The sequence below is a fragment of the Nymphaea colorata genome, chromosome 14, assembly GCF_008831285.2.
Source record: "Nymphaea colorata isolate Beijing-Zhang1983 chromosome 14, ASM883128v2, whole genome shotgun sequence".
Classification (NCBI taxonomy): domain Eukaryota; kingdom Viridiplantae; phylum Streptophyta; class Magnoliopsida; order Nymphaeales; family Nymphaeaceae; genus Nymphaea; species Nymphaea colorata.
In genome coordinates, this window is record NC_045151.1 from 11,683,053 (window position 1) to 11,710,853 (window position 27,801).

At 34.7% G+C, this 27,801-nt stretch overlaps 1 protein-coding gene across 1 annotated transcript; it reads right to left on the reverse strand.

Annotated features, from left to right (window-relative positions):
• Positions 1-56: 56 nt before the first annotated feature.
• Positions 57-27,586, reverse strand: LOC116267570 (probable LRR receptor-like serine/threonine-protein kinase At1g56140). The gene is made up of 24 exons (XM_031649373.2): positions 27,418-27,586; positions 26,942-27,113; positions 26,678-26,749; positions 26,521-26,592; positions 26,307-26,378; positions 24,823-24,894; positions 24,486-24,557; positions 24,293-24,364; positions 12,541-12,612; positions 12,383-12,454; positions 12,227-12,298; positions 7,550-7,621; positions 7,377-7,442; positions 5,737-5,802; positions 5,585-5,629; positions 5,362-5,435; positions 3,787-4,163; positions 3,345-3,543; positions 3,084-3,260; positions 2,741-2,859; positions 1,559-1,769; positions 848-1,079; positions 594-744; positions 57-375 (listed from the first exon to the last, which is right to left on the reverse strand). Exons 1-24 carry the CDS (start codon positions 27,521-27,523, stop codon positions 133-135), a joined length of 2,958 nt encoding a protein of 985 aa, XP_031505233.1. The 5' UTR covers positions 27,524-27,586; the 3' UTR covers positions 57-132.
• Positions 27,587-27,801: the final 215 nt, after the last annotated feature.

Genomic DNA, 27,801 nt, shown 5'->3' on the forward strand with positions numbered 1-27,801 from the left:
CATGGATAAAATCCAGACCCCTTAAAATTTATTGTTCAAGTACTTTTTCCAAAACTAACCTTGTAGATATGACCTTAAGGATGATTTCATGGAAAACATTTATTATGTTAAGCATGGGTGCTTATATTTTGTTTAAAATATTTTTTTAATAAACTGCCAATCAGTAAGGTATGCAGGCTTTGATGTTGCAGCGCTCACTTTTATGTCACCTGACAACATGGCAATGACACGAGACATGCGTGGACGTAGTGATGGTGATGCTTGTGTGCACAAAAGAGCAACTCTAATAACTCTGAGAGCTTCTTCTTCATCATATTCATTTAGAGTAGGATCCACCAATTTCAAGTGGCTGTTGTTCTCATGCAAAAGCCAAGCCTGTGAAATTGTAAAAAAATACAAGGAATATGCTAAATAGTAAGTGCTAAATCATGGTACTCTCCATTTGTCAATTTAATTTCTTGGACAAATTAAAGGAGTCATTATTTTCAAAAAAAAAAAAAGACAGATTAGAAAAGATCTCATGAAAAGGAAGGAAGAGCCAAGAGAGTGTTTTATAGGAGAAACAACAGAAAAGATTTTTAGGTGGTCCTCACCCATTCCAGAAGATATATCTCCTTTTGGTCTAAGGTATTGTCTGCGTTAGGCCTTCCACTAATAATCTCAAGAGCGAGAACCCCAAATCCAAAGACGTCAGCCTTTTCTGTTAAATGTCCTCGCATTGCATATTCTGGTGCAAGATATCCACTGCAACAGTTTCCAGAAGTATAAAGATGAGCTAGGTGAAGGGAACTACCCTCAGAATTCCAGAGTTTGAGTTGAATATTACAGGGAGCAAAAAAGGGCTTACACTGTTCCAGCAACCCTGGTGCTAAGGTGTGATTTATCATCATCATAAAGCTTGGCCATACCAAAATCAGAAATTTTTGGATTAAGCTCCGCATCAAGTAGAATATTGCTTGCTTTGACATCCCTATGTACAATTTTTATTCTTGATCCTTCATGAAGATAAGCAAGCCCTCGAGCTGTTCCCAACAAGATGTGAAAGCGAGCAGACCAATTCAAATTCGGTCCCTTGTTTCCTTCGAGAAAAAGCACAGAATTGGTGTGAGAAAACATTTAAATAGCAAGCTAGTAAGCCTCTTGATTGATCATTTCAAATTAAGAATATTCCATCGGTAAACCATATAAACAGAGATCGGAATGATCAGCTTTCAAAGTGGTTGTACCTTTCATAATCACACTAAGCATGCTTAAAGTTGATCCCTCCAATCAATGGGTTTATGTTTGTCGAATTTTGCCAAATTTTCTTAGTTTTCAAATGTTAAATTGCTGCAGAAACAGAGAGTATTTCAATGACAAGAAAGGTGTCATTGACCATGCTATCCATGTTCATCAGTTACATATATGCATATGTCCATGCATGCATGATAGCTGGTCAATGAAATCACTTGCATAGATACAATCCTCCCTAGACAAACTTACCATATTCTCCAATACAGGTTCACAAAAATCAACAGCATTAGGCATAAAGATGTCCCAAACTATATGAAACACATACCAAAGAGACTTTGATCAAGGCTTTTGTTTTCCAGATACTCATAGACTAGGAGACGTTTATCTCCCTCAAGGCAACATCCATGCAACTTCACAAGATTTCGATGTTCCACTGCAGAAATGGTTGCAATCTCCGTGAGGAACTGACTCTTCCCTTGAAGTGATGCTGCTGAGAGTTGCTTCACAGCAACATACCTCCCATCTGAAAGTGTGCCCTGTGCAGCAGAGTAGCTAAAAGATTTGGTACTTAGGATTGATAAGGCCATCAAAAAGCACATGCATTTATCAGGCATAATTGTATGGTACAGATATCCCTTTCTTTCATCTTCTCAAAGTAAGTTTCCTTTTTCAGATTAATGCATAAATTAACTTACTGGTTTTATCAACATTAAATTCTCAAACGAAAGTTCGAAACATGTGGATGACAATGATAGCTTCTCAAACATCCATTCTGGCATTGAGTGGGGCAGAATCTGGTGTCATGGAGCAGGTAGCACCGTAGCAGTAACCAACATATTGGTAGAGACAAACAAATGTTCTGACTGACCAGGCCCTCTATCTCTTTCAGTGCCACAATGCAAGTGAGAAAAGAAGCAGATGACATGAATATATGTGCATCACTGTCACAAAAAACGCGTCCTGTTGGAAAAAAAAGCGTATAATACGCCAAAACAGAGTCAGCCATATTAAACGTGAAAAAAACGCGTCTTTTCAAAAAAAAAAGCCAGAAAATAAAAAAAGCTAGAAAAAAAACGCGTATTATACGCGGTTTTTTGCATTTTTTTATATTTTTTATGATTTTTTATTTTTTGTAATTTTTGGGATTTATTAAATTTTCAAAAAATTTGCCGAGATTTTCTCATTTTATTCCCAAGATATACAACTTTGCCATATTATACCCAAGAAATTCCTCGTATAATACCCATACATGTTTTTTGTGACAATGATGTGCATATAGACAATACTAGAACTGTATCATGTTGCGGCGGATGACCAAAGAGGCCTTCATTTTTCTGTTTCTGTCAGTTCCAGTAAACATTGAATTTGGTGTAAGGAGGGAAATAAATGAGAGGTTACGAACATACAAACCAAGATTGCAATGTAACGACTATAGGGTAGCTTCTACTAAGATGCTTATGCATCCTTATGCAACTTTTCAAGCATATAAGCTCGTGCACCTATGTACCTTATATACGGGCCCGTATCCTCCCTCTCCCAACTTGTTTGCAGCATCGAAGTGATTTGTTGCAACCTGTAGTTCAGCATAGCTAAACATATTTGGTTGAACACCTGTTCCTGCGAGCTCTGTTTCCCAAGTGAGAAGTCAGATTACGCAACAGCCATACACCCTTAATCTTGTTATGTGAATCAGTACTATATGATGCATTAATCAGAGATTGAATTTTGGTACTCAAGCTGGAGCTCATCTTGCATAACTATCGAACTTTTATAGCATGCACCAGTTCAGATTGATTATCCTTATTCCCCGCAAAAGATTCTATCCTCAGTCAAGTTTTCAATCATATTACCTGAATTTGCATTTTGTAGGAGAAGCCTCCTTTTCCTCTGTCGTAAAAGAAAAACTACCAGAAGGAAAGTAATTACAACCACAGCAGCAGCAACAGAAGTTCCAATGATAGCCCTCATTGCCTTTTTCTTTCTGAAGCACATGCCTGGTGGGCGATTGCAAACAGTTGGCATAAAATCTGCAGTTGATATGCCACCATCAACAATTGCCCAAAATGACCTTTTCTAGTATTTACTGAGCTTTCGAAATTTCCATAAATTACCTGGAGTAACACTAATTGCTGAAATAGATGGCCCATAAGTGCCGTCGGTAGGAACGCAACAGCTTCCCTTTCCAGCCCAGTAAAGGTGTATTTCAAGGAAGTTATTGGATACATTGGTTGTAAAATTCATTGAAACAGCTCTAAATGATACTCCACCTGCCTGCCTTCTTATGTCGAAATCTTTAAGCATCATCTTTCCCTTCAAACAATAGATTTCAAATAAGAAATCTACCTTAATTAAAGTAAATTTGAGTAACTTCTCACACAAATCCTATACATATATACATATAGATGTACACGTACATCCATAAAATACATAGATACCTATATACACAGTCTCTGTATCTCTCGCTCTCACTATATATATATATATATATATATATATATATATATAAAGAGAGAGAGAGAGAGAGAGAGAGAGAGTATTATTCATGGTACATACTTGAATGTAAATATCAAAGACACGCCTTCCAACACTTTGCCATGTAGGTGAATCTGGGAAAGCTGTTTCAGCAAATAGAAGGTTCACTGTGTAATTTCCATTTTCAAGGCCAAGTCCATAATATCGCAATGAAACTGGAGAGAGCCTTGCTGTTTGGAATAAGTTTGAATCTAATGTGTTGGCAAACTGTAATGAGGTGTTCTGTGTAAACTGAGGATTGACATTGTAAAGAAACATCCCATTGCTACTCACTGCCCATCTCTCTGTGTCGATCATATAATATGATGAAGCACGAAGGTCTTCATTTTCGCTATCAAACACTATGCCACCTGAAGAGGTAATCTGTGGACCACCACAGTTAATTGCAAATGAAGAATCTGCAAATTAGGCAGATGGCATTACATTTTATGTTAAGAGCATTAATGGTCCTCAAAAAAGAGCCACACGTTTCATAATCAGGTAAATCGTTGCCAAGCATTTCATGCTTTGAGCCTTTAAGAAAATGGTTAATAATTTCATTAATTTGTATTATTGAACATAGTAAGAAACCAATTCCCCTATTAGTGAAGGAAAACACGTATTTGAGGCCAAAAGATAACTAAAGGGCTAAATCTGGTCCTGCAAAATAAATAGACAAGCATTGCTCTATGGGATTAAATAAACAAGAAATTATTATTCATTCTTTACAAAAGAACTGACACGAGACCACGTTCCTTCTCATTCCATTGCATGACCAAAGCAAATTTGTAAGGATTAAATGGAAGTAAAAAAGATGACATAATCTTAACAAAGAAATCAAGATGAGTAAGGTCTACAGAGATGTAGGAAGCCTATTGAGAAGATTGGCCTGATATGAGAACAGTTGATCTATGAATGCTTTTTTCACTTTTATATCCATTCTATTAATATGTATATTTGAGTCCTCCTATTCAGAAAAGTGAGTTTCTAATAAGAGTGAGAAGTCCATTGTTGTAACATGATTCCAAACCAAACAATCCCAATGGCGAAGAGTACTGGCCTTTATAATTATATTTGTGATAAGGAAACATGAAGGCATATTGAGAGTGCTGATGCTTTTGACAATTGGATGTTAAACAAAAAATATTACAGTCTCTACATATAAGATTGGTCACCTGTTACACAATGAGCATAACCTTATAATTATGATAAACTCAATTCCTGATCATCCATACTGTTTACAAAGCATATCACTTTAGCATTAATGTTAACCATCATACAGTTAGTAAGAAAATGGCTTTCTCATAAATTCTGCCAGTTACTGACTTTGCTTCAGTTGTTTGACATTCATGTCATACATAAGATTGGCATGTTCTAATTAAGCATGTATCAGATTCTTTTGCCTCACATTTCATGAAATGCTAAAATTAACGAAGCTCTTTCCACATTTCAAACAATCAGATATGGCTGATGTACTAATGCTGCTGTTATGCTGCCACTGATACTACTAATAATGCATCCATTAAGATGCCAAAAAATTTTTAATGGAACTGCTTGTGACTGTTTTATGAAAGAAAATTGACTAGATAATGTCCATGAGCAAAATAGAAAACTCACAAGTAGGAGAATTTTGACTACATGGGAAGCCCCGTTGAAGACACTTCAGTCCAGCAGTCAAACGACTCAAACCACTGTATCCACAACATATGTAATCCGATGACATCATTTTAATATGATATGACTCATTAAGAAAACAAATATGAATTAATCAGGGTTACAATTGACATCGATCATGCTACTGCTCAAACAGCCATAAAAACCAGTTGTATCTATAGCCCACCTGTTGTCAGACCTATCAATGTCGAAGGAGTTTCCAACCAAATTACTGCATAAAAAGGAGGAACCATTATCGAAATGTAAGAATTTAAATTGGTAAACATATATGAGATAATTCAAGAAAATGTCGATCCATTAAACTTAATGATGTCATACATTTGCAAATTTGTTTCACCCGCCCAAGAAGGAATGGTTCCTGATAAATTGTTGTATGACAAGTCTCTGTAAGCACAAGAAATTGAAGCATATTTTTAAGAAGCCAATGCATGATTAAAATATACTTACCAATTTTCAAGAAAAATGGGTCATGTGCAGTATGATATTTCAGGTGCACAACATAATATTGCCTTAGAATGATAGTTAAGCATTTCAAAGTTTGAAAAGGTAACAAAAACAGTAGTAATTGATGAATGGTCAATAGGGAGAATCTTTTTCCCAACTTTTCTTTCCCTGTTGTATTTTTTTACTTGCATCTGCAGACAAAACAACAAAGGCCATTATTGGAGCCCTGAAATTGTGAAAGCAACAGTTTAGAACAACCTCATATTTTGAATCCTGTTTAGTTTATACTGCAGCAGCAATGTGTTCTAACTTGTTGTTGGTATCAAATGTGAATTCTACAGTCTAACAACATGAGGAAATGTGGAGAACCTGTCAGATTTTTGTTCAGCTTTGTTGTCTTACAATTACTCCTTAAAAAATTGGACTTTGTTGAAATTAGTGCAATGAGATAAAGCCATAAGATATGCAAATCAGATGTAAAAGGCAACCTTGTAATGGACATTTTTGTCTATGGAGCAGGAGAACATCCAAGCAAACTGTGCATAATGGATCAAAAGAGAAATTTATGTCCATCTTGCTGAGTTCATTCATTAAAAGAGCTATATCAAGATTTAAATCCTTTGATTCTTTTTCAATATTAGTAATATTCCCTCTATATCAAGACTCAAGTTATTAATAATGTCAATTATCCTTTGAAACGGTAATAATATGATCAATGGAGTGTCAATAAAAATTAGTTTGGCTTGTTCAATATGCACTATTAAGTTTTATATATCTGGAAGTTCATATTAGATCCACATTTTCATTCTATTCTTGAGCATATAATTCAAATCTGTGGATGACAAAGGCACATGCTTTTCTGAAGTCCTGCACTCAGATGGAAACTTGCTCTCCATGTATTGGGGAGGCATGATGTTCAAATTTATGGATCTGCAAACCCCAAAGGCATATTTTGTAATTCAGCTAAATTTTTTACCCCGTAAAAGGGGGAGATTAACGATCATTCCTACTTTTTTTGTTGGAAATGAAACCTTACACCAAATCATTGTGTCGCTCATAGCCATCCATTCAGGATGGAATTGAAATATGTGCTTAGAGAATGACATTGCCTTGGCAATTCCATCTGTAAGGTAATGATTTGCCAACAGAAGTGCTCCCAAACATCAGAAGGCATTATGCATGAAGTTACCAGGTTAAATAATTATTTATATGTCAAAGTTCTGAAATAAAATTTCCAGCAAACCGGAGCCAGAACCAGAAAGAACTGCAGAGACATTATATGCACAAACAATGGACCGGAAAGGAATTTGTTTGTTTTTCGAGATATATAACGTAGCTTTTGGTCCAAAGTCTGAAGTTCTTTCATAATAGGAGGGCTCAACATTCTCCTTTAATTTATAATTTTCTCTCATTTTTTCCCCTTAAAATTTAAATATACCTCTTCATGGGGAAAACAAACTCAGTGTAACCAGTTATGCATGCAAAATGGAAATTTCATAGACATCTGCACATACATATTCTGAAGCGTTGAACGTTTTGTGGAAGGGACTACACCGGACAAATGGTTGTTTCCAAGGTACCTGTTTACAAACCCCAATCGCATACAAGCAAGACTCACATGTAAATTCTTCAGTGGAAGAAAACTGAATATAAACAGTCAAATAAGTAGATTTCGAAACTTGCTTACAAGTAGGAAAGTTTATTCATATTGAAGAGAGAGCTTGGAATTTGACCGGTCAGGTTATTGAAACTGAGGTCCCTGCGCAAGCCAAGAGAAAGCACGTTATATTCTATAAATTACCACTTCAAAATTCTTATTCCGTCTGCCATCACATTTAATGACAAAAGAACTCTAGGATGCAACTATAGAAGCCACTAGAAAATTAAGACTTACTAAGCGCAATGCAACATCACTTATTTTTACAGAATGTTCAAGTAACCAAGAGAGCCCATGCAATAGGAGTAAATAGTACCCTATTATACTTCGAAGAGTACTTGTCCACATGTTTGAAAGTTGATATAGGGAATATTATGAGATTCAATTTGATGGTTACATGCAGGGAGATGGGTTCCTCTAGAGTGCCTTTGCTAGGGGAGAATTTCACTATGTAACCATGACAAGGGACAGGCTTGTGCCTTTTCTAATCATTTCTTAGACCAGTGACAACTCAAACATATCACAGAGAAGAGCGAGCGAGCGAGAGAGAGAACCACATAAAGGTTGTGGTAAGCCAAAATCGATGAATGGTGGAACTCTAGGTGGCAGGTGGTCCTTGCGCTGTCCATTTCTGCTGCTATGATGGTCTGTTGCTTCCTCTCATTCATCCTCTTCTCATGTGAGTTTTCGCGGTTCCAATCGTTTGGCGTCGTCTTCCCCATTTCTATCTACGTTGGTTGGCGACGGTCACCACCGTCTTGGTCTTTACTACTCCGGGTCTTACTTCTTCTGGGGTTTCTCATGCTGCGTTTGACATCTTGCTTGCTTCCCCTCTTTTCTTCTTGCAACTCCACCCTGATGCCTCCATCCATCACGCTGTTGCTCGTCGCTCTACTTGCCGATGTCACTTGCCCTTTCCCGTGAGGGATTTTTGCTGCTTGGGTTCAGAGTCATCTTTGTGCTGCCACTGGTTTTTCTACAAGGATTTTTAGTTGCCGGCCCGATGGTTCGTCTCCTCTTCTGGCTGTCTCCAGCACATTAGTTTTCACCGCTGCTACATTACCATAGGTTTGTCTTTCACTGGCACCGCTGGGTCTTCCTCCAATGTTGGGTCTTTCGTCACATGTGCAACTGGCGTCCTTGCCCTGCCGCCACTCCTGTCGTCACCTGGTTTCTTCTCCTGCTGCCATCATTTCCCTTGTGTGGCTTGCTTGCCTCTTGGTCGCTTCTGCTGCCAGTGCAACCACTGTCGATCCTTTTCTGCAGTCCCTCGTCTCTGCTCGTTTCGGTCCCTTTGTTCTGCTCGTGGTTATTGTTGTTCCATGGCCCTTGCTTCTTGGGTCTTGGGTTCTTCCTTTGCCATTGCTAGTTTTTTTTTTTTTTCTTATTTTCTGCTGATTCCAAGTATGATTTCAGGCCTCGTGTAAGGTACGGCTGCCCTCGTCTGCGTTCGAGCATGTGTTGCTCTTTCTTTTCTTTTTTCATCTACAGTCTTCTTATCTGTTTTTTCTTTCCTTTCCTTTAAATCTTTCTTTTTTTTCCCTTTCCTCCATCTAAACTGGTCGTAATGATGTTGCCCTCCACTATGGACTCTTAAATCAACTTTGCCTCATTGAATGATATGCTGCTTCAGTCTTTCTCATGCTCATGGCCTTTGCTGATCCATATGCAGTGTTTGCTTTATTCCAACCCATGTGTGAAGTGTCTTTTGGACTCATATATGGCGCGGTTAATGTTCTTACGGTGTTTAATGTCCCAATATGATGTTGCCGTTTGAAACAAAGGCCTACCTCGTTCACACTACTCATGATGATATTGCCTTTTTAAATAAAGGTTTAGCCAGTTCACTGCATTCATGTTGCTTCATGAGAGGGACTTTTCTACTCATGGCCAAGGTTCTTCTACTAATTTTTGGACCTTTGTGCTATTGGTTTTTCAATAGTTGGTTTAATTTTTTTATTTTGCAGTGTTGTGTTTTCAGTAATATTGTGAGTGTGTAATAATGTTGAAACAAAATGCTCTCTCTCTCTCTCGTTTCAGCTGTTGTCTCTACTAACGGCCAACATGGCCAGTCTCTTCCTTGTCACCGTGGACTTCGTTCAAGGCTGCCCGTCGTCTCCCCTCCTTTTTAATCGAATCGCCGAAGGTTTGGCAGTGCTGGTCTGCTGATCTAATGCCAATGCTCAAGGATGGTTGGTACCCATTCAGTTTCATGGCTGAAGGCTTTTAGGTTGTTAGGGGATTACAAATGGATGACATCCTCTGGCGGCTTTTCACATGCCAAAATTTTAGGACTCTTAGGGGTCCAAATTTTTTCCAATGGAGTTCTGTGGGGGCCGGGTCACACACCTACATCTTAGTATGTCGCTTGGCTGATTGTCCAGAATCGCATCCAAACTGAAAGTAATCTGCAACTGACAGTTTCCTAGTCGATGTCAGATGTGTTGGCTGGCGTCGACCATTTATTTTTGGTATTGCCCAGTGATGCAGGAGTTGTTTCGAAGTACTTGAGGACATGGTTATAGGGCATAGGCCTGGGCATAAGGCGGGCCCCACCTGATAAGGGGCCCAATGCCCGAAATCCAAGCCCCTAAAAAATATATTTTTAAAATAGAAAATAAAAATTTTGAATATAAAATACATTTTAATAATAATATATATATTATTATTAAATAAAAATAATAAAAAATTTAAAAAAAAAAATCAGGCCTACCTGGGCTGGGCCAAGTACCGTGTACCCATTGGGTACCCGGGCCCGGTGCTCAGGCTTAATAGGGATTAAGGGCATTCGCCGCTTCAAGAACGCACACTTATTATGGAGGTGCTGGTTACTTACAACATGGAAGACAATTTGGTGTTCAGGGGAGCTTCATTCATCGTTGATAGACTGCAGTGGGATGTCCTCTTTGATGTTTCTATCATCTGCAGCAGAAGGGTCTCTAGGAATCGATCATCAAATGGGTGATGATTTTTTCTTGTAATTGCAGTGGCTTTGCTTTGTTTAATGGCTGCCATGTACTAGTGTTGTAACTTCGCCAACTTTTGGTTAGCCTTGCAATGTTAAATCTGTACACCATTCTCTTTCTTTTTTTCTCTCTCTTTGTCTCTCACCAAGTGATGGGTAGCGCAACCGGTTGGGTTGGGTGGCATGTTATAGCAATGTCCTCGGTTACTTAGACCGGAGACATTGCTATCGGTACACATTTTTTTCTTGAAAGGTGTTATCTTGATGGTATTGAAGAGTAGTGTTGATCTTGAACTTAGTTAGACTCATTTCTCTCTCTCTCTCTCTTTCTCTCGTCCTATCCGTATCCAAATTAAAAAGGGTCTTATTGACTCACTACACTATGGAGGATTAAATTTTTCCTCATATTTGAATAATCTCATTGTCTAATTTAATTTATGAAATTAATTAAACTAGAAAATTTTTACTTAAAAAATGTATTATTATCATTTTTGGGTTTAGAAGCATAATTTCCATGGGAGAGGTTGACTCATGATCCATTTAAATGAATTGATGTAGATGGCATAGGTAGTCTATCAACCATTTCTCAAGTCAAAACTTTTTATTTCTTGATTATTCTTGCTTCATGTCCTTTATATGTTTATTTTCTTTATCTAATTTAAAAATGTCTATGCAACAACCTGTTTTCAATCACTGGCAAATGATTGTCACAAAAGAACTGTCTTGTGCATATGATGAAAGAAGCTTAGAGGTCCTATACATATAGGAGCAAGCTATCCTAATTTTCACATTATTGAGTGTCCTAAGGAAACTTTATATAGTAAAATGAACCTCCATATTTTACAATGTATTTTTTGTTTGTGCTATGCACCATCTTGAATATTTGTGTTTCTTCTATCAGAAATGTAAATAAATAAATAGATCAAGAGACATACATACATACAGTCTAGGTGAGTTAGTCTTCTAGACAGAGATGAAGCCTCCTTTTCCTACTTCCATGTTCATGGGCAGTATTGAGGCTCAGTGTGGAGATAGTGCACCTCAACTTGGTGCTGCTTTACACCTCATATGGCCTAGGAGTATAGCATCAATAGGAATTGAATCACCGACGTGAGAACTTCACAACCGCTTGCCTATCGTGCTATGCTATGTCCCTTGAGGTATATATTCGATTATGAGAATTGGAACATGTGAAATTCCCTATATTCCCTATATATTCTATTATGAAAATTGGAACATGTTCATCATGATCATTTGCTAAGGATGGAAACCTGGAAAACTTTAATAAAAAATATGAACCATGATAGTACAATATTTGTGTGAATTCTAAGTTATTAATTTTATAATATTTTTTATGGACCCTACAACTTATGTATTGATGCTTGTAAAAGCAATCATGCAGATGATATTCACATAGTTACTTGTCTAAAAAATGCATAGAAATGAATACATTTTAGTCATCCTAATTGATTGTCATAATTGAGTCACTTTCATTTTCATATGTTTGTGTTCATGTATCTCTATGTGTTTTTACGTATACATGTATGGTGCATTTATGTATGTATGTCATTACGTATGTACGTATTGTCAAGCCCAGAAAATACATATGTGGCATTATTTAAACAAGGAATATGCATTAATAGATCAATTGAAAGAAACTCAATCTATATAACAAAGTAAATTTAGTGTGAAAGAACAAAAGAATGATTAGTAGTAATCATGAAAGTTTCAAGTACACTTACAAATGCTTCAATTCTTGATAACTCCAGATATCAGTTAAAATACTTCCAAATAGATTGACATTCCTCAATGATCTATATAAAACAAGAACAAAAGTCTCAAAGATAAAACAAAACAAAAATCAGTGGCTCATGTTAAAGATCTATGGAAAAACTTACAAAGTGCTTAGAGATTTCATATTTTTAATAAACGATAAGGAGGAGGTTCCATTTGACAGGTCGCTTATAAGCCTACATCATCTCCCAAAGATGGGGAATTAGTGAAACAATATGAACACTGAAAGATCTAGCAATAAAACAAGTTGAGAAATACTAACAGAGTTAACAATGATGTTAAATTAGAGAACCCTGATGGTATTGGACCTTGTGAAAAGCTCCCTTCAAGCCTCCTAAGTTGAAAATTGGAAGGTTGATATCAATAAACTTAAAGTACATTGCTGATGAAAAAAAAAAATTTTTAGCTATCAGTCCTAGGAAAGATCCACTGAATTGATAATGTAAGAATCAACAATGTAGAGAAGTTGGAGAAAAAAAAGAGATTGATAAAGACACCTTGTAGCCACTTTTTTCATCTTATCATGATGTTTTGAGCTTAAAAAAGGTTATCTAGATGCTGACATATCTAACATGCTTTGAACAACAAACAACTCATGTTGATCAATGCATAAATGAATACATTGTAAAACTCTAGATTCTCTAAATATTGTAACAAGCTAATATGATTGACATTCATGCTCTATCTCAAGGGGTAGTGTTGAAAGAAAATAAAATTAATGTGAGGGGTTGATGGGAACTAGAAAAAATAGAAAATAAGTTTTTAGTATTTCGATGTTTTTGGAGGATTCACAAAACATGTGAACTTAAATTTTAACAACTTAATTTTGCTTTAGACAAATAAAGAGAATACATATACATATGTAAATGATTACTTAATGCAACAACTTAAAAATGCAAAAGGAAAAAAGAGATTCTCATGTCACCATGTGAAACAAGCGTCAAAAGTATCAAATAAAAGGAGCATGTTTTTGAAAAGTGAAAGGTTTGACATGAGGAGTTGGCAATGTCCATGATTTTAGTAACAAAAAATAAGAAAAATCTAGCGACAGGTCAGAAATTCATATATATATGTATATATATATATATATATATATATATATATATACATATATTTTTTTAGGCTATTTCCTTTCATGCATATGCCTCTACACATTCATTAGGACATGTGAAACGGAGCTCTATCCCATCATAGTCACCTAATGAGAGGTCAAAGGATTTCTTCATTCAAGCTTGGATAGATAAATGCAAGGTTATATATATATATATATGTGTGTGTGTGTGTGTGTGTGTGTGCAATAACTTCAAAGATCAAGATGACAATAAAAATAGTCACTCTTGATAAAGTTTGTTTGGTATAAATTGATATGGAATTGTACTGAGACTAACTTGCAACATGTGCAAGATTTGGGTGAGTTATATTGAGATACATAATAGCACGAGCTAGAACTAAAAAACACCATAATCAATCTTCATTTGAGATGACAACTTCAAGGGTTCTACCTTTTCATTTCTTAAATAATATTTCCTTTTTATCTATTAGACAATAATTAGAAACAATAATTAATATGCTTGGTTTGAGATAAAAGATACCTCTATCAGAATAAGTAAGTTCTATGTCTCAAAATATACAAATAAGTCATTTCAAGTTGACTTCTTAAGACATTTTGTTTTTTAATTCAGCAACTCTCATGATTTTCATACCATTAGCATATTATTTTATCTATGTTTTTTAATAGAATGAATATTATTACAATAACAAGTTTTAGATTTACAATTGATCCTTATATTACTAAATCCATTAAACCATGTCTTTCATGCTTTTTTGAATCCATACAGAGTCTTCTCAAATGAAGTACCTTAATATGATGGATTCTCATATCAACTAGAACGTTCATGTAAAATTATTTTATTAATTTTTTTAAAAAGCATTATTAACATATATTTGATATATTTCCATTTTTTATAGAAGTTATAGTGATAATAATTTTAGCAATTTTCATCCTTGCAATACAAAAAAAAAAACAAATTCTTTATAAACTAGGCCATGTTTCCTCGAATGATCTTTAGCCACAATCTTATTTTATACCTTTACTAAACTCCATCAGTTTAGTATTAGTTTTACAAACTCATTTACATCATGTTGCTTTCTTTACTTTAGTAGACATTAAGTTTTCCATGTTTTATCTCTTTCTAATGCTCTTAATTTTATATTTTAAAATTTTATCCAACAAAGATGATCTTCTACAATATTTTTAAGAATTTTATCCAACAAGGATTCTTCTACTTCATTGTTGGTACATGACTTTTTGGGATCAATAGTCAAACTGACATGATTTATATCTATAAGAGTATAGGCCTTTTTTTTGCATGAATAGTCAAAAGACATATTTAGATTACGAGAAAAGGATTCATAAACAACAATTGTTGAAAATCTTTGAAGTTGTTTGAGATATTTTGACATTTGATTTGTTTATATTTAAGTTCAAACTTTATAAAAAACCTTTAACAAATCCTCTTTGGGTATATATGTCAAGTTCCCAAGCTTTCATTATGGTAAAATTGGTTCCATTATTGTCTCTCAAATCAGTGTTAGCATTGGTTTGATATTTCGTTAAAGTTTCACGAATACTAGTATTCAATAAATCAAATAAAAAAGCATAATATATTTCCTTCATTGTATTAAGACATCAATGTTTTTAAATGGACTCGGGCAAAGCAAAACATTGAACCTTTGATGAGGAGAGGCATAAGCCTCAAGGCATTAAAACATAAGCTGTGAGATCAAATTTGTAAAATGTATAATATGCATAAGGATAATGAGAAAATAAAAAAATAACAAATACATAAAGGTAAACAATAATGTAAAATAATTGATCAAATACAAACTGCAAATGCAAATAAACAAACAAACCCAATTCTTCAACTTTCTTTCTTTACATGTTGAGAAAATTAATTGTTTATTAGAGTACAAAAGGATAGAAATGCAATTGATCAACTTTCTCACCTCTACAAGAAAAACAAATATTGATTCCTCAACAAAAAGTAAAATTGAAGCAAAAGAAAGAAAATGTTCTTCCAAAACTTTGATTTTCTATTTTTTATCTTTAATTATAAAGTTTGGCTTAGTTCACTTATAAAGGATAACATCATGAGAAAGGAAAGAAAAAAACTAAGCCAATTGCCCACCTTCATTTTAGGTTTTATTTATGATTTTAGACATTTTCTAGTTTGAGGGTATTTCTAAAGAATAAATAAACAATGAATCCAAATATTTCCAAAAATGAAATTAAATAATAAAAACAATAATGCAAACAAAGAACAATGTTTTGCAAAGTTTTCCTTGTTATACATCATGGTTTAAGGCTAAAATTACTACTCTCTCCAAGAGAGATAGAGAAAGAAAGTGAGAGAGAGACATCTGTAGCATCAATGAGAGAGGGGCTATGAGTTGTTGAGAGAGAGAGAGAGAAAGGGAGAAGGGCAGTGGTAGTATTATTTTTTCAATGATAATACTAATGTTAGATTTAAAATTAATGGATGCTTATGAACTTTTTTTAGAAAGCGTAAATGGTGCATGAGTTGTATGCCTCAACATGAGGCATGCTTTAGAATGAGTTTTGTACTTCACCAAAGCGAAGTGAATACCTAAAAACGAATAACACCTTTATCTAGGGGTGAACAACGAGCCGAGAAACTCGGCTCGGCTCGTGGTCGAGTTCGAGCCGGCTATTTTCATAATCGAGCCAAGCTCGAGCTGTTTTTTCAACTCCATTGTTTAGTCGAGCTGAGTTCGAATCCACCGTCCTCGAATTTTTAAGCTCGACTCAACTCAGTTCAATAAAAAATGAATAACAACTTCAGTGTATTTATTTCGTTTCTTTGGGTTTGCTTCTCATTTCATCACGCTCGTTCTCTCTCTTCACTTTCTTCGTCTTCAACATCATCCAAATGGGAGGTGCTTTTTCAATTGTTGCAGAGCCAAGGTACCTCTCTCTCTCCCTGTGGAATTCTAAAAGAACTCACTCACTCACTCAGCAAGATTTTTGAAACCCGAGTGGGGGTTTCATCCATCGCTTCCTGGAGGAGAGGAACCCTCGTTTGTTCCCTCACTCCAGGGAGCGAGAGCCCTCACTGCTGCTGGAGCGAGGGTTTCAAAGCCCTCTTTCTCCAAGCCCTCTTTCTCCAACCCGATCAAGGGTTTCAGAGCCCTCTTTCTCCAAGCCCTCTTTCTCCAGTGAGCGAGAGCAAGGGTTTCAAGACCTTCCTTCATTGAGCGAGGGTTTCAAAACCTTCATTCGTTGAGCTAGGGTTTCAAATGATATTCAAATTTTTCAGATAAAATTACAGATTTCTCATTTGGGGTTTCATGATTTCAAGTTTCTCATTTCTCATGAAGTGATTCATCTTCCTTTCCAGAACAATCGCCCTTTCCCCACCACTGCGATCTCCCTCCATAGCAGCACTGCAGCAATAAGCACACTGCAATCTTGTTACCGCACTACAGCATGTGTAAAAGAGTTGATCGAGCTCAAGTTCGAGCTCTGACATGCTTCATCGAGCCGAGCTCGAGTTACCATTATATAACTTGATTCGAGCTCGAGCCGAGCTCGAACTGTGCAAAATAGAAGTCGAGCTGAGTTCGAGCAGACCAAGCTTAGGCTCGACTCGACTCATGTTCAGCCCTACCTTTATCCTAAGCCTCGAGGTGTTTTGATATGAAAAACCACTAGGATATTGTTGATGCTTCAAAGTGTACATATCTAATAATACTGCTTTCAAATCCTTTTATATTCTTTAAAAAAGTTACATTTTTTGGAACATGAAATTTATCGTTTCTAATATCATAACATCTAAATCATTTTTTAAACCTTTGAAATATACGAAGAATAAAGACTGAACAAATTTTATAGATAATTTGTCATTTTTATTTGTTAATTTTGCATCCTAATATTTTAAATCTTCTACAACTAGGTTCAATCTTATAGAGTTTTTCAAGAGGTGATAAGTTTTGTAGGAATGAAAAAGGCATTCTATTATCAAAGCAATAGTAATTGCAACCCAATAATTTTTTGTTTACCCTTTGAAAAAGTCAAACTTTTTGAAGTTTAAATTATATACTTATAGCTTCTTTTGGTGACCTCATTTTGCCTATGGGTATTTGGGCAAGATCTTTGATGACTAATTCCATTCTTCTCAAAGCACTTGCTTAAATCAAATAGATAAATATTCTACTTTAGAATTGGATCTAAAATCATTAATTTACCAAATTGGCTTCTCACAATCTAATGAAACTGTTTGAAATAGTGAAAGACTTTAGACTTGACTTTTAAGAAATAGATATGATAGCATCTTATATATTGATCAATAAATATAATACAATAAGAAAATCAGCCTTTGACATGATAAAGCCGGACCCTTCATCCAAATTACTAGTTCAAAATATTTTTTGTGTTATACAATTTTTAGTTTTACAAGAAAACTCATACATTTTGACAAGAATATATTCTTTGCATCATTCAAATCATTTAATAAATATATATAAGCTATTTTTTACATTGGAATGACTCTTTTTTCTGCCAAATTTCTATATTCACAAAAAGTTACAAGAATAAGTTTTAAGAATACACAAAAATTTCACTACAATATAAATTTTCTTTCCTATGGTTTTGTCCAATCAATTTCTTAGTTTTTGATCCTGCAACAACAGTAATTTGATGAAAAAACACTATCGTTCTTAACTTTAGATCATTGTGAAATGGAAAGATGAGGTTAACTTTAGTATACATTTCACTTTTACAACATAAAAAATGTTTTAAATTTTCAAAATATCTTATAAATTAGATTTTAAGATGTGACCCATCGATCATAAAAGTGGAAATACCTTTTGATTTGGCAAACAATTAGATAATATTAGTTTGTTTAAAGTCATAAGAAATGAAACGCTAGAATTTATGAGCCAAAACCTATACTAAAAGGAGAAAAATAGAGGCAGCCACACCATAAGTTGGTCTCTAATAAGAAGTTGATCATCTTTAGCTAATTATGACAATGATGTACAACCAAAAACATAATCTCTTTTTTCTTTTATTTGACAAATTGTGACAACCATTTTATTATTGGATGAAGTCCTTGAATGTGGCTCATTGAAGCCTGATGTGACATGTCATAATAAAAGTGACATATATACCAATTTATATCCACCTTTTGATGGGAAGGTATTGTATTTGTTTAAGAGTGGTGGCCTATAATAATTGACATACTTGGGAAGGTATTGTATAGTCCAGATGCTATAAAATTTTTTTACTCTTTTTTGTTCATATACTTTTTTTTGTTATAATCATCTTAATATCAATATTTTTTGTCTTTATCATTGTTTTGTTTCACTAAGCCAAGCATGAGTTTCATATGTAGGTGAAAGAGATGAAAAAAAAAAGAGAGAAGCCCGCCCTTGTTTGAAGTTAGGTTTTAAACCTATAAAACTATATAAAAATTTTCTTTATGAAGATATCTCATTTCAACACAATTATATGTTTCTCCTAACTTTGGATTTAATTGTTCAATTTGATTTTCAAATGAATAATAGTTTTAATGAAATTTTTATTCATTGTCCTTAAGATATTTTCAAGCCTCACTCACCTTTGGTAATAAAATAAACTTGAGATAATTTTTTGTTCAATATAACTAAGTGATGTAGGCTTCACATCTAGGCTAGTCCCAACCCAGCCTCACATCTCTTGGTTAGACTTGAGTAAGCTAACTAGAAGTACTTGATGGCTAGTACTTCTATTATATCTAAATGCATGTCCTGTCCAGCTTGCCACATCAACTAGTTTCGAAGCCACCATGTGATAAGGGTGTCTCCAAGGCAAGAAAAACATATCAATGATGTGGATGATGTGTTGAATGCAATAAAGAAGAATGACACAATTGTACAAGACAATATGGTAAATCTCACTTCATAAATGGACATCAGGGCTGGCAACATGTGCATGGCTATGAACACCATTGTGCAATGCCCAATTTGAGTGCATGATGAAACAAATGTCAAAATAGTGAGTGAAACTTGTAGAATTGCCATGGAAACAACAATTTATTGGAGCTAGTGTATTAAAATCTACCCAATTATGCATCTCACTCACCTAGAAATGCATGCATAACCTCCTACTTTTTATGATGCATCAAATAGTTATTAACTTGCTTACGATAAAGAACAGTACCTAAGCAAATTTAGAGAGAGAACTCCTCCTTCGTTATGTCAATGTTGATTATATTTTTTTGTTAAGTTTGATTGCAAACAAGTGGCAAACTAAATTTTTGAAGTGAATTAGTATTTTGATTGCCAAAATATATCCATCGAGCAATTCATCTCTATAGGTGCACTCTATTTTGAGGGAGAAGTTATAAGATGGTATTATTAGTACTAAAAAACCAACTATACTTACTTTGGGGAAGGCATGACCTAAGAGATGATTGTGAGATTTGGAGAATTCTCATTTACAAATTATGGGTACAACTACAAAACCTTAAGTAGATATTAGTCTTTGTGAATCTATAATAAAGTTTGAAGCCCCCAATACAATGATGGAGGATATCAAAATTTTGATGATGATGTTTGTAGGTGGAGGACTTAGTACATATTTCGATTGAAGTCCTTGCATTATAACCAACCACTATTGAGAGTAATTTCAAGTAGTTAAGTTGATATATGAAAAAATGAGGATGCTATGAGCTTATAGAAATCATCATACTATGTTAAGCCCAGCTCCTTTGGACCACCTCCCACTACCCATCTAATAAGAGTTGAAAGTCATCTCAAATTGTCATACCCAGCCTCCCATCCCCAAAATTGTATAGGTATCTAGGCATCAATGGGTGGAAAGTTAAAAAAAGGTTTTTTGCTACAATCATGACAAAAAATGCTTTAATGCAACAAATGTAAGAGTTTTATGGTATGCCTAGTTTAAGGTAATTAGGATAAAGAAGGTCAACCTTTTGAGAAAAAGGATAAAATAGAACAAGAAGTTTGAAGAAGGTTAGATAAAGTCACCTATATCATACCCCATTTGAGAAGAATATACTGAAACCTATGAAAGTTAAGGGTAGAGTAGAGACCAAGGGAGTAGATATTGTGGTAAATAGTAGTTCAACCTATAATTTTATAAATTAAATAAATACTTAAGCTATGTTTTAAGGAACAAATTACCCTTGAAACTATTTTTGGCAATGGCATGAAACTCTGGTGCCATAACACATACAAAAAATTGAAACTATAACCACAAAAGGCCAGCTTTAAGGTTAACCTGCATATTTTACCTATTGAAGGGGTTGATGTGCTTTGGGAATTCATTGAGACACAACACTAGGGTAACTCACTTTGAATTTTAAGAAGTTACCAGTGAAATTTATGGTTGATAACAAGATAACTTGTTTAAAGGTCAAGTTTTTTAAACTTTATGCAGAGTCCAAACAAGCCATAACATTCCTTTAGTTTTTATATATAGAAGTTGCATGTTGTTCACATTCATGGTACATAGATAACTCGTAATCATAGAAAGTCATTCCATGAAAAATGCAAGTCATTCTAGATGAGTCTTTTTAAACCTTAACTAAACCCACGAACCTACCTTGAAAGAACCCATGCTCACCTTATCTCTTTATGAGAGAGCAAAACCATGGACCGTTATCCCATAGATATGCCGACATTAGAAAATAGAGATTGAACTACTTGTAAAAGAGGTAAGTAGCATTATCCAACCTTTTTTCTTTCATTTTTCTTATCATGTCCTATTCGTCAAGAAAAATAGCAACTCCTAGAGGTTTTGTCTAGAATGTAGATCCTTAAATAACATGACCATTAAAGGTAGGTACTCCATACCACTAGAAAATGAAACAAGTGCTATTGGCATAAGCAAAAAATTTGTGCTAGTAATATATTAACCTTTGACAATACAAGATAAGGGATGCATTGCTAAAAAAACTCATTACTTGCATGCTGAAACTGCAAAAGTGAACAGTTAATATTGATGTGGGGAGCATCACATTAAAGACAACTTGTATGGTCAATGGCACAACTGCAGTTTTGCTGGAGGAGACTCTCTTGTGTGGCATCTCTTTCTTTAGTTTAAGTGAAAGTTGTCACAAATAGTGGCACAATTGGAATCTAGAGAAAAAAAAAATTAATGTGCATCCTTTGTTTGCTCCATTCATGCTTTTCCCATATTCATTGATGTTTTTTTGTAATACTAGAAAACACCTAATTTTTTTGTGGTGTACCTGTTATTGGAAAATTATTAAATGAATTTTTGGGACTTGCTTGTTCACTAAACTGAATTTATGATCCAAATTACCAACAAATTCATATAGAGTAGCATAATGTGGAGAAAATGGCTTTTGGACACATGATGACCGTTATGTGTTCTTACGGATGCTTGTCAAACTCATTAGTGCCCCATTATTGTTTAAACTAGTGATGCGTTATGTACTTTATCCTTTTCTTTGCCAATTTGTGTTTGTGGTTTTTAATGATATTTTTTATTATTCTTAACAAGAAATTATAATCATTACATTTGTGCAAAATGAAGTAAGTGTTCTTTTTAGTGAAAAGGATGTGGTTTACCTTGACAACGTTATAAATTTCATGAAAATACAATTTGACCCTAACAAGTTCGAGGCCATGGAGCAATGACCAATTTCCAATGATATTAAGTCCTTGAGAGATTTCTTAGGCCTATCATTAGTTTATACATCACAATGGCTATATTATTTCCCCTCTCATTCATATTCTAAAGAAGAATTCCAACATTTGGAGTGAGAATATTATTGTAAGCATTCTAAGTCTTAAAGAAACCAATGCTTAAAGCACAAGTGATAGAGATTACAAGACCTTTCTAAGGAGTTTATAATTAAAGACTGATGTTAGTGATGGAGAGATTGAGCTGCTGTAAGCTAGAATGGACATCTAATCACCTATCTATATAAAGTTATCAACTTTTGAACTATACCCCTGTCTACCTATGACAAGGAAATCCTAGCATCATGATTCCCTTGGATATCTTATATCTTGGGCGGAAACTTTATTATGGGGATAAATTATCACAACCTCAAGTTCCTCACTACGCAGAGATCACTACTCCAATACAACAAAAGTGGCTCGTCACCTACAATTTCGAGATGCTGCATGAAGGACAAAGTACCAATGCCATTGATACCCTCTCAAGGGTGGATGGTGTTCATATAGAAGGAGCTAGAGTTAGGAGGATGGAGATGTGGTCCTTGACAAGTATTCAGTTGCTCAACTTTGGTGACAAGAATAATCTAATGGGAGAGTAGTTGTTGTAGGTTGTGCGTCCAAAGCCAAGCGTTAACACTCCACCTCAGTTTTATGGAAGCTAATATAACACAAGAAATGACACTTCACTAGCCAAACTGTTGTCACATCCAAATCCATGTCTAGTCCGCCCTACTACATCGCTAAGTGACCAAGATAATAGCTTAGCATTTTTCTTCTTTCAATCCTCTAAGCATTAAAATATACTTTCATAACTTTTTCACTCCAATTTTCTTCAAGGGCCTTTTTGACACTATTATCGTACTCAACAAGTTTAGGAGTGGGTTGATCTTACGCATCCCTACTATCCTTAATACTTAATGTGTGTCAAGTGTTCTACCTGTATAATGCAGTAGCTTTGATCAAGCTTTTACGTGTGAGCAAAATCGGAGTAGTTGATGTTGTCTTGATTGCTTGAGTACCTTACATGCTTGAAAACTTTGAAATATACAGAATCAACTTGAAGCACCAAAATTTTTCAATGGGTGCAGGCTTTGAATTAGAAATAAATGTTTCTCTAAGAATTTGAACATTGGCTCTAGGTCAATACAAAGTTTGTCCATGTAACACAAGTAATGAAACACTTGATTAAGCAAAAAAGAACACACTGAACTCAAAGGCTCACAAAAAGCATGAGTTTCTCAAACGATCACACTTATTGAAGAAGGTCCAAAGATAGCAACCAAAACCTATAACTCAAGAAGCTTAAAATAATTGAGATGAGAATACACAAAAGAGAAAGAGGTTTCCTTTTGTAGAAAAGACAAAAGTGGCCAAGAGCTGGACTAAGACCATTGACTTTATTTAGAGTTGCAGAAGATAGCCAATGGCTGATCTGTTTGGTCAAAGTCTTGTTTTACTAGAATTCAACCAAATAAATAGATAAAAATAGTTCTAAAAATAAAAATTACATAAAAAAAGCATATAGACACAAACAAACTCAAAATAGAATTATTTCATATTCTAACTTGCAGTGATGTAGTAACCACTTAAATTAATCTAAAAAAATGACCGATGACCAAGTTACATGGAAAGCATAATCAATGTATAGTTATACTAGCTTGGCTGTTAGATAAACCATACCAATAAAATATATGAACTGCAAGGATTTCATGAGCACTCTAAAGCGTGATAGGACCTGATTAACTTTTAATATGGAAGAGCCATCACACATTTTCTAAGGGGCTTTCTCCCAGCCATATTAATCATATGTATTTAAGTCATTCAAGTAGATAGGTATTATAGTACATATAAATTAAATCCACTTGTAAATCCACTTAAAAAGATTCAAAGCCTAGCAGTCAAAATATTGATTACTTGGCAGCCTAACTGAAGTAATAATGGAGTAAGCTGTCAACTGACCAATGTTGTCAAACAAATGAGTATAGTTTGGCCAGACTAGATAACTGATCAGCCTAGCTAGTAGCCAGTCAACTAATATTCATATTATTTACATTTAGTTAATCAACTTAGAGGAAACCAGCATGACTAGTGTTTTAAAGGTCTTCATCAATAACCTCTATCTAACTTCTGGAACCTAATCATGAAACATCTAGTAGCTGCCATTTTCTGGTATCCTTTTGGTCACTCCCATAAAGCTAAATATGAATTAATGTGAGTATGTCAATATTAAAAAAACAAAAAAAAAAAGCACCAGGAAAGGAAAATGTTAAATCATTCTTTACAAGTCAGTGAGCTTCGTCCAGTTGCATATAAGGTTAGGTATCTTTCCAGTAAATTGGTTGTCTGGTGCCCATCTATGAAAAAGAAAAAGATAAAATCATTAGATTGACCAACCTCATGTACATTTTGCATTAGTAAAAAATAACTGAATGGAAAACAAATAAACAATTAAGTAAAAAGTACAAGTTTTATTACACTATAAGCAAATTCTTTAGATTCATGAATGTTGAAGGAATTGGACCACTGAGGCCAGCACTAACAATATACCTGTAATTTGAATGTCAACAATGTACAAGATATCAGATTACTTACAAGAAAGAAATAAGGATTGGCATCTAATATATAATACAAGCAGTTTAGGAGTATAAAAAGGGGGTGAAAACTGAATTCCTATCTTTTACAGCCACTAGTGTGGTGCCTCCCAAAAGATTGGGCTACCTAGCTGGCATGTCTCATGAACATCCAAAGCATTATATATGTGCGTAATTCAATCATGTAAATAAAGTAGTATGCATGTGAACATATAACTCACAATTGTTCCAAGTTCTCCAAGTTTCCTAATTCGGGAGGAAGAGGCCCTGAGAAATTATTTGATCCAAAGGCCCTGAAATTTGTAGATTTTACAAAAAAACTTCAGCAAGATGATTACACATATGTGTTGTTTGACTTGAATGGTTGCATTAAACAAAAGAAACTTGGATACTACAATATATAATGTAAACTATTAATAACAGAGAAAGTTCATATTTATGCAATATAAATGAATATTTGTGGCGGTACACTGCAAGTCCATTTTTCCTCTTAAAGTTTATTTTTGTGAACCTAAGTACCTACAAAGACACATGGTTTGTTTGCTATAGAATGTGTCTGAGATATTAAATTTATTTGCATTTCAATAAATTTTAAACAAATGAGCATGAAAGGATGCAGTATGTACTCGAAACATGAAATTAGAAATCTTAGTCTTTTGCATTAAAAACATGGCTATGGGCATGATACCTTGAAAAAGTACCATCTATGACATTCCAACATTGCTCCACTTTAAATATTTATAAAGAGAATGTGTATTATTTGACTAAATGTAGTTCAACTAAATGTTAGCTTCTCCCATCTACCTAATGCATGTAGATAATGCACATGTGTTGTATCATGATCACAAAATAAGGGCACTTTATGGGTCATTTAGCAATGATAACACATTGTTACTGTCTCATGAATTTGATCAAAAAATGATGCAGCTTCGTAGCTTCGTTACTGTCCCATGAATCTGACCTAAAAAAGACAAAAAATTATAGTTATGAATCTGCATCTTTTTGGGTCAAATTCATGAGACAATAATAATGTGTTACCATTGCCAAGTGGCTCAAGGGCACAATCAACAATGCCAAAGTCTGTTCTTTGTTATTCTTTTTTTTTATATTCACTTCTATTATTTTATTTTTGAAAATTTGTCATCAACTTGGGTTTTTTGGGTCAACCTAAATTTTGGTACTTAATGTTTGTAGACACTTACTTAAGATTGTTCGAGAAGTTTTCATGATATAATTAATATTTATGATTTATAATGCATTTCATTAAATCAATCATTAGATCAAATGCATTGAAGAAGCTTGATAAACTAGGAAATAGAGGTAAGGTTAGACAAGAGTGAAAGGGAGATCAAGGTGACCTGAAAATTTTTAAGAACAAAAAAATCAAATAAAAATGCATTACAAAGCAAATGTTAGCCCGCACTTGTCTTTAATTGAGAGAGACAAAAACTTCATGAAATTAAATTTTGTGCACAAGCACCTAAAAATTAAGTTATATCAACCATTTAATCTGCTAAATTTTTTCTAACAATTGTATAGTATGAAGTTTTATGTAACACTTGGCACAATATCTTTGCAATAAGAGGTTAATAATGATTCACTCAAGAAACACAAATGATTATTTATCTTACTAATGATGTTTTTGAAACATAAATTTTTTAAACATATATGAGAGAGAGAAATAAAGAGAGGTAGAGAATTTTACAGTGATTTGAGTCGTGTAAGATTTCCAAGTTCCTTCGGAATCGTGCCAGATAGTGCATTAATACCAAAGGTCCTGTTCAGTAAGAAAAGGGCATATCACTTGCAGCTGAACAAAGTTTGACAAAGAAAACAAGTAAACATTTTTGTAGTTATGAGAGGGAAAATACAATAAGCTCAACTAAAAACAGTAGCCCACAAAGACACAAATCACTTACAGGTATTCCAAGTTGGTTAATTTGCCAAGGAATGCAGGCAATGGTCCTGTCAGATAATTTCGAGACAGAATTCTGCAACATGTCGAAGCTAAACATGGTGACCACCATGATGGTGGTGGAGACGATGTTAAAAGAGAAGAACTTGAGGATCCCATACATATTATCAATCACAGTAAGATTTGCAAGAGCTTCTGGTATAGTTCCCGTGATACTTAGACCATAAACTTTCCTGTAAAAACAAATCTTACTGTGAAAAACATGAGGGACGTAAAAGCGGATAAAAATTGAAAAGCAGCAGCAACTTCAATTATGACCTCTCAATTTGTATTAAATCAAATGCTGAGATATACTGAGACTAGATATTTAATTGTATCATCTGAAGACAACACAGGAAAACTGGAATTGGTGATAAGAAACACACAGTTTGGTAATGTGGCAAGTCCCATTGTTGCAGGAACACTTGATCAAAGGGTTGTAGCGGGTGTCCTCAATTGCGGAAGAATCAATGGCTGGGCCAGTGCAGGGTTCTGTTTGATTCCATGAAGGGGACGACGGCAAGTTCCAATGCTTTGATATGCTTCTGAAAGCGCTTACTGGCAATCAAAACAAGGAGAGAAGCATCTAAACTTTTCAGGGAAGATATCTGATACATAGTTGTTACCAAGTAAAATTTGACCTTCTGATGATGGAGAAACCAAAGTACCACTATAGAAGATATATATCTACGTATCAAAGAGATTCACCCTCTCTTTCCTCATTTTTGCTCTTGATTTTTCTAATGGTGTCTTTTCCTAGCTTTCTGCGCTCCCAAGCCAAAAAAAACAAACAATCGAACCAACGTACCATGTTTCTTGAATACTGAAAGTTTTCTTTTCTGTAATCAGTTACGGAGCTTACCTTCAAGAGGGTCAGTGATGCCTTGGCCTTGTGCTTGGCCCACTTTTCCAACAACAAAAAGGAAACACACAATCCATTGAAGAAGCAAGAGAGAAGGAGAAGCCATGGACAACAGGCTAAGCTTGAACTATGCATTCACATGGTTTCTTCTCTTCGCAGTAGCAGGAATGCAAGAGGGCTGATAAATGCAGTCAGAGTGTCAACGACAGCGCACGATCGATGCCATCAGGAAAAAGGACAGGTTTTTAATACCAACTAAATTGGTTGCCACTTGACTTTTCTTTACAACAAGGAAGAAAAACCTGTTAGTGCTATCAAAATATGTCAGTTCAGGACCGAATCGGTGCGGCTGCCGATTCGGTGAATCAACCCACAATACTAACA